The 11,683-nt window shown below is 40.2% G+C and overlaps 1 protein-coding gene across 1 annotated transcript; it reads left to right on the top strand.

Moving 5' to 3' along the window:
- Nucleotides 1-2,855: 2,855 nt before the first annotated feature.
- LOC127535262 (uncharacterized) lies at nucleotides 2,856-7,297 on the top strand. Its single transcript, XM_051952776.1, has 2 exons — nucleotides 2,856-2,974; nucleotides 3,583-7,297. Exons 1-2 carry the CDS (start codon nucleotides 2,909-2,911, stop codon nucleotides 6,745-6,747), a joined length of 3,231 nt encoding a protein of 1,076 aa, XP_051808736.1. The 5' UTR covers nucleotides 2,856-2,908; the 3' UTR covers nucleotides 6,748-7,297.
- Nucleotides 7,298-11,683: the final 4,386 nt, after the last annotated feature.

Genomic DNA, 11,683 nt, shown 5'->3' with positions numbered 1-11,683 from the left:
TGATTCCTTCTTGGTTCCTGCAGAGGGCATCCTGGCTCCACCCAAGCCAAAGACTCAAACCTACTCTCACAGAACCTTCTCAGGAAGCAGCTGCTCTCCATCCAAGTCAGACACCTGTTATACCGCTCCCTCTCCCTCCTCCCTCTGGGGTTCCTGTACTGTCGAAAGTTCCCACGTTGGAAGTCTCTCAGGTGAGCTTGGTGGACTCCCCAGTAATGGCCCCGGCCGTCCTCACATCGGCTCACCTTCACAAAGCATTCGTTCACGGATAAGTTGTGCCGAACACTGTTCCTCCAACCCGGACCTCGGCTCCTGAGGTAAGGAAACTGCTCCTCCATTGCTCTGTAGATGGAACTAAGGTTGAGTTTCTGGGAGGGGGAGGACAGGATGACTTTGGCAATCAGGGCAATGTATGGGAGTGAGGGCTTTGAGAAGGTCTGCGTTTCCTTGGAGCAGGAGCTCAAAATGTTGTCTGAGGTATTAGCTGGGTTGGTGAGGATGTTCTCATCCACTACTGATGCAGTTGTTTCGTTGGCAGTCATGCTGCTCCTCTCTGTCTCAAAGACAACTGTGGAGTCATATCCTTCTTTTTCTTCTTTAATGTATGAAGAGTGCGTTGGATGTTGTCTTGGTCCTTCTTTCTCTGTATTCATTGTTTATTTTTAATGTAGCTTCCCAGCATGGCAGTCTGTATTAGATCCTACATCCTCTGACAGTTTGGACAAGATTATTATGATCTCTGACAGCCTTCACATGCTTTTATATTACTCTCATCCAAACAAGGGGAGTGCTCACCATTCTTCAGTTAAGATACAAAATTCTTACTCACTGTTAAAGTATGTTTTTTTATTTATTCACTAAGATTAAGGACTGGCTTGATATGCCACTTTGTCACAGCTGTGAGATAAATAGAGGAAATAGCACACAGTGCATAACTGTATAATTCTGGTATTCTGCAGATAAATCCTGGTATGTGATAAGCAGATAAAATAATCGTGTGTTTGACTTTCAGCGTTATTGCATCATTAGAGAGTCACTGGTTGGTCAAAGGAAATTATTTTGGTGGCCTAAAGAGTATGCAAAGGGCATTTGTTCTGCTTTAGACCTCATGTGACCCACTGTGGAGCAGCAACAAAACCCAAATAGCTGCTGTGTAAATCTCATTCTTCTTGTGCAAGTAGTATTACAACCCTCGTGGGAGCAATTAGTGCAGTTACACAACAAAGATGGCCGGAAAACATTTACAAAGTGAGGTAGTTTTGCAGTGTGAAAACTAGATAATTACTCATCTATACTTTTGATTATATAATGTGAGAACTTTTTGTGAAAGAGGCAAGTGATTGAAATATTCTCCTCCTGGGCTTAGACTACTGTACATAGTTTAAGTCCCTTCTGGACTATTTATAGTGTTGGCCCTCGCAACAATGTCATCTGTAACTCGACTCCATCTGTTAAGTCAGAGCATGTTGAATGTCAGTTACCCGAAGCAGAAACGCTGCAGTTCATTTCCCACTGACTCACAAAGAGCTCCATGGAGTCTGTGGGACTACCAAGCCTTTCTGGGACCTCTAGCCTCTTAGGAGTCCCAGGCCTCTGCTGCTTGGATGTGGACGAGGATGAAGGCGACGTGGCCGTCGGCATCAGGCCCAAATCCTCTCCTCTCCCACGGAGAAGGAGCTCTGCCACTGATGAGGACTCAGAGCCTGAACCTCCCCCATCTGGCTCCAGGAGAGTGTCCTTTGCAGACGCCAAAGGCCTCAGTTTGGTTCAAGTAAAGGAGTTTGGGACATGGGATGTACCCAAACTGCCAGGATATGAGTCCTCTGAGGTTGAAGGTACAGATACGGAGGAATTTTTCCTCTCACCTTTAACTTTCTCTCTTCCATGGTCAACTCAGGAGCTGTTTGCCAAAGTCCGAGAGCAGAAAGTAGAATTGGAAGCAATCGAGTTAATTCCAGGGACCACAATACTAAAAGGAATTATCCGTGTCCTCAGTATTTCCTTCACTAAGGCGGTATACGTCCGAATTTCTTTGGACACGTGGTCGAGCCACTTTGACCTTCTGGCCGATTACGTTCCTGGGTCCAGTGATGGTCTGATGGACTGTTTCTCGTTTAAGCTCACCTTAGTGCCGCCATTTGGAGACCAGGGAGCCAGAGTTGACTTTTGTCTGCGTTATGAGACTCCTCTGGGGACATTCTGGTCCAACAATGACAACAGGAACTATGTGCTGTTTTGTCATCAGAAAATAAAAACAGAGAGAGAGAAACCACAGAAGGAGAACGTGAAAAAGAAAAGCTGCCTTAAGACTGTCAGGTGAGAATACGAAGGTGGTTCACTCAGAGGGATTTAAAAAGATCAATAATGAGACAATTCAATGCTGTTAATTATGTGAATTGTACATAATCAAGAGAATTGTCCACTATGACTAATTATAGGACACTGGACTGGACAATTATTGCTGTATTCAAAGAATATTAGCTGTTCATACAACTAATATAGTAGTCTGACCAAAATAGTAATTGTTTTTATAAGTAAGGCATAACATTGATAGCCCTTATATTGTAAAATGACATCCAACCACGCTAATCCTGCATATAGAGTAAAGATTTATATAAAGTCAGATTTATTTAGGTAGGGACTATATTTGAGACACTGAAATTAAATTTGCCTGACCACAATTTTATTAATTCACAGTCAGAACTTCTCCTCTGTGGAAAACATTTCAGCAAAGGAAGCTTCATCACAGGAAAATATTTCAGCAGGTGAATATTCATTTTGCTGATTGAGAAATATGGAAATTTTGTGAAAAATAATCCTAAAATGGCTACATTATTCCAGGTGCAATACATATATGAAGTGTCTCCTTTCTCCAGATGTGTCCAACAGTGGAAGAGAGGTGGACTCTATGAAAACCAGGAAAAACTCTGATGGACAGTCAGTAACATCAGAAGAACAAAGACAGAAATTGATGGTGAGTACAAAAAGGAAAACACAAACCGGCTAACAACTAAAAAGTTTTGTTCGCACCTGACTAGTATTAATATGAGCACTTTAGTATAATAATATGTTTTGTGACTGACACCTTACTTGATTCAATTTACCATTTACCATCAGACACTGCAAATAGTGTTAGATTGTTTCAAAGTACCACTTATTCCTGACCTTGGCCAGATGGGTTCGATGTATTTTTAGCTTTGAAAGGGAGCTTGAAGACACCATGGTATGTCTATGAGGTACAAGAAGAACAGAAAACTTAACACGACCTCTGGAGCATATTCTGAGAGAACGATACATGACTGGAGCTTGAGCACTACCAGCGTGACAGAATGTACTGTACACGTAAAGGTCATGTAATACTTGCTGTTTGTGCTTCCTCCGTGTCTCATAATTTGACCTGCCTGCAAACTTTGCTTTACTATTTTAATCATGTGTCCTCTCATATGAGACGAAAATGTAGTCAAAGATATTCATTAATTTAAGCATGTTGCTGTGTGACATTCAACCCTAAATATCACCCCTTACCCTTAAACAGCATGATATGATGCAAGATGAGTGAAATTAATCTATCCCTCTTCTCAGACTGAGAACAGACAGAACAGCAGCCGAAGAAGTCGCAGAAAAGCTGCAAGGATGGCTCGAGTCAGGGACCTCTTTGCTCAAAGAGATGGAGGAGCAAGTGTCACTGAACCAGATGAGTCACCTCAAGAAATAAAACAGACAGCTCAAAAAGAAACCCCAGAGGAAAAACACATAGGTGTGCAGTCATTTTCTGATGGGAACAGCAATACAGAAGAGTCTCAGTTTGTTTCTGAATCTCTGGAAATGTGCAGCAAGCCTCTCCTCAATGTTTTACATGATACGTCACCAGCACATGACAGCACGTCTAACACTGAGTCAGAGAAACCTGACAGCATCACTGTGGCTGACTCAGCCGCATTTGAAGGAGGTGAGAGTGTCACTGATATCCCAGACAGCCCATTGTATTCAACTGATGAGTCTGGTCCTGCAGAACAGCAAAATGTCAATGACTTTATCATCAAAGCTGAGGAAAGCTGTCAGAATCAATACACAAGTTCTCAATCTACCAGCAACACAGCAGCAGTGAGCAGTGAAAGCCTCGTTAGCCAGACCTACAGCTTCACATTTGGAACTGTGGTTGCTCCGCTGTATCATCAGGTGTTTGGCAGAGCAGGAAGTGAAAGTCAGAGCACAGGTGATGGGGGAAATCCTATACGGGATACTCTGAATACTGCAGACCTAAATGCGCACACCAAAATAAGACAGATTAGCTGTATTGATTCAACAGATGCTACAAGTAAAGATGACAAAGTTCAAGTAAATTTGATAAATAATCAGGAATCCAACCATGAATGCTTAAATGCAATGCTAATTTGTCCTCCTACTGAAGAACAAGACATGAGTTTGAAGCTGTCAACAAATGAAGTCCTGGACTGTGCAGAAACTACACAGGATCCAGCTGGAATAGAAAATTCAGAACACAGTACAAATGCCTCTAAAACTCCAACACCTCTTTTAGGAGACACATTAGGACATCCTGAAACTGTAAACATGTTAAATAGAGATTTGTTGAATCCACAAATACACTCTGAGAGTTTATATCTCCAGGGAGAAGAACAGGAAGACAAACTAACCCCTGACCTCCAAAGCCAAACCACAGAAGAAACACCACAGAGTCAGCTGCCAGAGCCCACATGTAAACAAATTGAAATTTATCTCGCTGAAACACTTGCACAAAGTGAAACACAAGAAGTGAAGATCAGTCTGCAGTCATCGTTTAAAGCACTTCAACCTTCTCAGAGTGAGCGTGCTGTTAAAGAGACAGAGCAGCAGACCAGCAGAAGAGGAGAGGAGGAGAGTGTGGAGCTAAACAATGACCACAACAATGGTACAACTGAGGCTACACCAAAAACCAACACATCTCCAAAGGAGGAAAAACTGTTAGAAGTGTTACATGATGTGAATTTGAACCACATTGATAATTCAGTTACAGAAAAACCTGAGGATAGTGTTGAAATTTGCTGTGAACTTGAGAAAAGGGATTTCACAACACCGGAAACATCTCTGGAAACTCGGGATAAAACTAATAACATGGAAAAAGCTAATAAAGTGACGTACAACTCACATAAAGGTGAAACAGAGCTGCCCACTGACATTAAGGTAGTTGGTGAGGTAGCTGAATCCATGACAAAAACAACGATAAATGAGTATGACAGATGTGGTGACATGATGGTGGGGCTCAAAGATGAAGAATCTTTGGAAGACAGAGAGCATTGTGAAACAGAAGCTGCTGTTCCAAAACAGGATGTGAGCTCTTGTTTGACAGACATTACTGAGGCCAAAAACTGGGAAATGATGGTTGAAGAGGAGGAAAATAGCATATTAACAAATCAGGAGGAGTATGAGTCAATTAATTTAAAAACAGGCACTGAAGTAATCGAGAGAGACACTACAGAGCAGAAAAAAGAGGAATTTACAGAGGAAATCATAGCTGCAGGAGTACAGAAGGACAAAGCTGATAATGCCGTGAGGTTAGAGGACAAGGAATGGATGAGAAAGGAAGAAATTGCTGAGACTGTGACTGGATTAGTTTATGTTCAAGTCACAGAGGTGGAAAAGAAGCTTGGAGAGGAAGAACAAGCTGATGGAAAGAGAACAGAGGGACCAAAGCAGACAGAGGTGCAGAAGGAGAGACACTTTGTAGAGGTGCATGAGGTCAATATCGAAAGTGCAAATGTGCAAGAAGAGGAGGAGTTAGAGGAAAAGGAAAAAATTGAAACAGACTTGATCGATGATGCTGAAGCAGGTGTGGAGTTGGAGGATGAGATAAAACCAAAGGAGGAAAACAGAGAGGAGGTGAATCCAGATTCCAAGGAGAACGACGTTGAGGTGGAGATTGAAGGTGCAGAGTCATGCGTGGTAACAGAGGACAAACAAGATGAAGTGTTGTGGTCAGAGGGAAGGTTAGACAGTGCTCAAAATGAGGCTGAAGAGGATTTATCTGCTCTGGTGAACAGTAAGGAGGAGGGTGTCAATGAGAAAGAAACTGACAAAGAAAATACAGAAGAAGGGTGTAATCTACACTTCCACACTGAAATCCGTCTTTGCAAGGAGGACGATTTTCAAAGCAACACGACTGTTACACATGACCGATCAGAAGCTGAGGAGGGATGCTTCACTGCAGAGGCAGCTGAGAGCATTTTAGCAGATGAACCTGAAATCGACCAAACAAGTTGTGTCAGTGCTTCATCAGAGTCGGACTCAGACGATGAGGTGGAGCTGTACATGCACTGTCTGAGGGCTGTTCACACAGGAGCTCAGGCCCGTAAGGACCGCGGCAAAGATGCAGGTTTTACTGTGAGCAAAAGGCCGTCTGTTAGCCGAGGCAAACTGCTGTCCATGCCGTCCATCAGTGAATCTCTGGACGAAGAACAACACCTCAGCCACCTTAAGGGGAATGATGATGACGGGGAGACAGCAGCCGTCACCTCTCTGTCAGGATCCAGTGGACAGGAAAGCATCAACAGAAATGTTTCACGGTGGAAAGATATTTTTTCCTGCAGCAATATCTCAAAAACATTGTTATACACCACCTTGTTAGTGATATTTTTAGTTGTGGCATACCGTTATGATTTTCTTGCCTGTTTTGGCCTCTATTTGATATCCGTGGTTTGGCTCTGCTGTCAAGGAGACAGGCAACCAGTTAAAAACAACAAAATAGGCTGAATTAGATTCAAAGAACCAGTTTCAATAGAGATTTTGTTTAAAATGGACTTCTGAGGTGCCGAAGGTGTAGAGTGTGGAAGGTAGATTGATGTTTTTTCTACATGCAATCATAACATTTGATGTTTTCCTAGTTCACAATGACAGAAAACTTAACGAGATCATACAATAGTTTTTATGGGCATTCATTTTGTTGCATATCAATATACTTCAGTATGTTCCCTATGGGAGGATGGTAACTCTCTGTTGTCAGAGTATGAACCAATTTTCTTGATGCTTTCCTGTATATAAAACTTGTTTCACTTCAGCCAACAGGCTGTCAAACGTTGCTCACACTGATCAGTTCTACAGAGAGCTAATAGTTTATGAGGTGTAAATAACACTTAGTAGTGTGCTGTGTGTATGGCTGCTGCCATAGTATTTGTGTACGATACATTTAGTGTTCTTTACAATAAAAATAATGAGTTATACAACAGAGAAAAATGTAGTGGTCTGTTTTGATTCTACTATTTACTGTACTAATAGTAGGATAGTATTTATATAGTATAGTAGTATTGTATAAGAAACGGCAGTCAGCTCAGAAAGAAAACAAATGGAGGAGATTATGACATGTCATAATGTGTTGCATATATTACATGACTTAGAAAAAATATTCACTCGTCTTAGAAGTTTTACCTATTTATTGCTTTTTGCCATTAAATCATGGTCAATATAATTCAGCTTTTTTGACAACAATCCACAAAAAGGACAATTTTGTGTCAAGTTGAAAACAGATTTCTACAAAGTAATGCCAACTGTTAAAAAATATAAAACATAATTCGGCCACTTCTACCACTCCTACTGACTCATTTCTGTGTAGCTTTGGCTGTATGCCTATGGTCATTGTCTTGATGGAAAACAAATTTCCTCCCAAATCACTGTTCTCTTACAGACTGCATTAAGTTGTCCTCTCGCTTCCCCTATAGATTACTGCATTTATTATAAAAGTCTTCCAGAGTGTGCTTACCAGCAGCATCTCCACATTCATGATGCTGCCACTACCATGTTTTACAGTGGACATCAATTTGATTGCCCAAAATAATCAACTGGTCTTATCAGGCTAAATACCCCTCATAGGCTTTCTTTTGCCACTCTCACATAAACTTTGATTGGTAAAGGACTTGCATCAGTTGTTGTATACATCGCCAGTCCAATCTCTGAATCTGAAGCTCATAATTTCTTCAGATAAGTCATAGATGTCTTGGTTGCCTCCCTCACTAATCTCTTCCATGCACAGTCACTGAGTTTTTAAGGACAGACTGCTCTGGGCAGATTCATGCATGTGTGATATTCCTTCTATTTCTGAATGACAGGTTTTGTTGTACTCTAAGGGATATTCATTGACTTGGATTCTTTCTTGTATCCATCCCTTAAGTTTTTCAGTATCCTTTGTTCAGAGTTGCTTGGCATGTTCTTTTGTCTTCACGGGCTCGTGATTCAGTCAGATTCATCAGTGACCTTCCAGATAGAGATACTATAATCATCTGAGGCACACAAAGAAACATAAATTGGCAGAAATTCTCATCAAAAAGACCATGATTAAATGTTGAAAAGCAATGAAAGGGGAAAACTTCTCAGAGAAGTGGTCAGATATAGTACAGGTTTTATAATTTCATTAAAAAATAGATTGAAAATGTGTGCATTATGATGTTTTCCTGTAACAAATGGACCATGCTCATATTGAACCGCATACAAGTAAATAGAGTTATGTTTTTAACTTATACAGTATTTTTTCCACTCAGACTCTGCAGGTCAGTGTCAAGTAACAGGGGATTTAGAAAAGAAACACAAATGTGGTCTGTGGTCGTACACTGAAAGTCTGCAAGAACACAGAAACCAGACTGTGAGTGTTTGGGTTCTTATTTGTGTTTCTGGTGTGTTGAAATGTTTATTTTATCTTTGGCTGCATTCTGATCAAATCGAGTATCTCGTTATCACCAGTTATCAGTTTTAAAATATGTTTGGCATCAGGCTCGCTAACACAAGTATCAGCCTGTGTTTGCTCTTTTCACTGCACAGCCTCACAACCATTTACTCTTTAATAAGCAGCTCCTGAGACAGACCTGAATTTTTATTTCAGCATAATTCACTCTTTTGTTCTGTCCTTATTTCTTATTTTCTTTGGTCAAAATGACGAGCCTCTTTTAAGGATGTTGCTGGTCCAAATACAGAACAAACACTGGGAGAAGTCATGTTCTCTTGTGACATACTTTAGCGTCTCTCCACAACAGTGAACCTGGTAATGCAGTTTCCAGTGTCCATTCAAAATAGGTGAATATTTTTGTCTCCGAATGAAGGAACGCAGAGTGACATCAAGTCACTTGTAGCTATAGCACGTAGTTCCTCCTCCCTATTTTCAACTTTGGCTTTTAGCTGTGTGAGCTGAACACAGCTGCAGTAATGAAATCGCCAGGAGGCTTCAGGGCAATCCACTGTGAGGATTACCACTCTATTTTGAAAAGAAACAGTAACATTTTCCACAAGTCAGACAGTTTGTGCAGTTAGAATGAGTGCCCTTTCAGTTCCCCTTTACTTCTTATTGTACACATCCAAGTAATAGCTATCAGGGACAGCTTCTGTTCAACTTTTTGTTTTTTGCAAATATCTTTTCATAAACTAGAAATCTGTTCTTGAGGCTTGTAGATACAACCCATCCTGGTCCTCTGATAGTCCTACTTCAAACAATATGTTTTAAATAGGACTGCCACGTCTGACATTTTGTAACACTTGCCTTTAGTCCATGTTTTGTGATTTGTTTGGTTTCTCACACGACATTCCCCTGTTATGTGACCTGAAGTGATAGGTGTTGCTTTCAAAACAGAACTCAAGAGAGCAGTAATAATAATTAATCTTTATTAGCTGTGCAGGTGGAAATTATGTTGGGCAAGTATCAGCAGAGCATGCTGTCTGAACCTTACACCTGTTGGACTGCATGTTCTAATGACTTCAGCATTTAATAGCTACTGCAACTGCAGCCAGCCAGCTGTCTTCATTGCTACTCACACAGATGCCAGTCTGACCTCTTTCTAGGTGTTTTATTACTCGAGTGCAGCGATAAATCAATTTTATTGTGTGAATATGGATTCATATTCAAAGCCAGGAAATATTTTATGAAGAACAAGTAGTGCTGCCTTTCCAAATATAATGATAAGAGACATTGTGTGTTTATTTAATTAGATATTAGCATGTAAAGGGTCTCAAGAAATTCAGAAAAAAGCAACTGGACTTCAGTTCTGACCTGAAAAAGCGTCTTAGTTGAGAAGTGAAACGTCTTCAACAACCAAAAAGAGTCCAGCTGCTTTTTTCCTGCAGCTCCCAGGATTACCATGACCTGGATGACTGCAAATCTAGACAGACAACATGTAAAAATGAACGGTTTATGATCCAAACTGCACAATATATTACACAATATCACTTAATAAGCAAGTGTGAATTCAAATTAACACAGTTAAATCATACAAACTGCAATGGGAACTAATAACTGTAGCTTAGTAGGATTATCTCATGTCTTTTTCAGTTTACTACTTGAGCAAATACATAAACTTTCACATGATGACACTCCACAATATTTATTGAAATTAATAGGGTTTTCAGGATTGTATTTACATTCTTCAACGCAGTATCACAGTGCATTGAGAATTCATGTCTGCAGCTAAGGGGACAGCGCAGTAGCCATCATGTGCTACGTGTTATTTTGGGAGAGGGAAATAGTTACATGCCGTCTAGGGCTTTAAAAGAATTTAGAACTACAGTTTGGATAACAAGGTTTTAAATAAAATTGCAGATGTCCCTATGTGTCACTGAATTCAACTTAACATTAGAAAAAAAAGCAATGTAAAAACTGACTTCTTTCACCGTTTCAAATACTCATACTTGTACTGTCATGTAACTGAACCCATATATAATCAGCTTTGTCATTTTAGACTTCTTGGCAGATGTCCATGGCCAGAGATATTAGCATTGTCACATAACTAACTACAATGATGTCGAGGAAAACTACATTAGAGCACAGACTTTGAAAATGTGGAGTCTACATAACATTGGGTGGCCAAATACATACAACTAGTCCTGGATAAATCTAATGCACAGGAATGAAAAATGACGCTTTTGTTATGTTTAAAATTATCCTTAAGAATATCAGAGATGTTTATTTTGTGTTTTGGCCTACCTTTGCACATTTTGTATTGACAGTCACCATTCATAACAGATTCTCTGAACCAGTTTTGTTGTGCAATAAAACTGGAACATTTTATTGCTCCACCAGAGTGAGGATTTTGTCTTTGTGTGACCAGAAAAATTAATACAGCTTTTGTCACCATTTTTTAGTATGTATTTTATAGCTGTTTGATCACTGTTTCGCTTATTTGGTGGAAAGGATTTCTTCTATATCTTTCTGTGTTTTTCACTGCCTTCCAGAATGCATAACCTCAAATTCTGAAATGATAAGATATGTAGTTAATAATAGCGGAGCTTTCCTGTAAGCAGCAGTGTTTTTCTTGGCAGTCCACAATTTTTCCAGCTGTCTTGACAACGGTAGATTGTTTTTATTAACAATACCAGACTGAAATGCTCTCCATCAGGCTCTCCCAGAGCATTTTCCACAGAAGGAAAACAACCTCTGACTGATATTACTTTCACAGGCTTTTAAATTCTCAGCTTAGTTTACAGATTGCATTCTCTTTTTAAAGGTTCACAGTGTCTAATGCCGTTGAATAATTTGCTCAAAAGTCATATTAATGGCAGCATTATTTATCTAAGCTTTCCAAATGTCTCTCCTCACACTATTACTCCTGAACATGACAAAACATCATGTCCAGTTGCATTCTCCAAATTGTTTAGCAGACTATGTCCCATTTGTGAGCCTAATCAGATTACCTCACTTGCTGGGGGCAGTTAGCCA

Source organism: Acanthochromis polyacanthus, chromosome 8 (assembly GCF_021347895.1).
Source record: "Acanthochromis polyacanthus isolate Apoly-LR-REF ecotype Palm Island chromosome 8, KAUST_Apoly_ChrSc, whole genome shotgun sequence".
Taxonomy (NCBI): domain Eukaryota; kingdom Metazoa; phylum Chordata; class Actinopteri; family Pomacentridae; genus Acanthochromis; species Acanthochromis polyacanthus.
The sequence above is the reverse complement of the archived record's forward strand: the minus strand, read 5'-3'. Positions and strand labels throughout refer to the sequence as shown.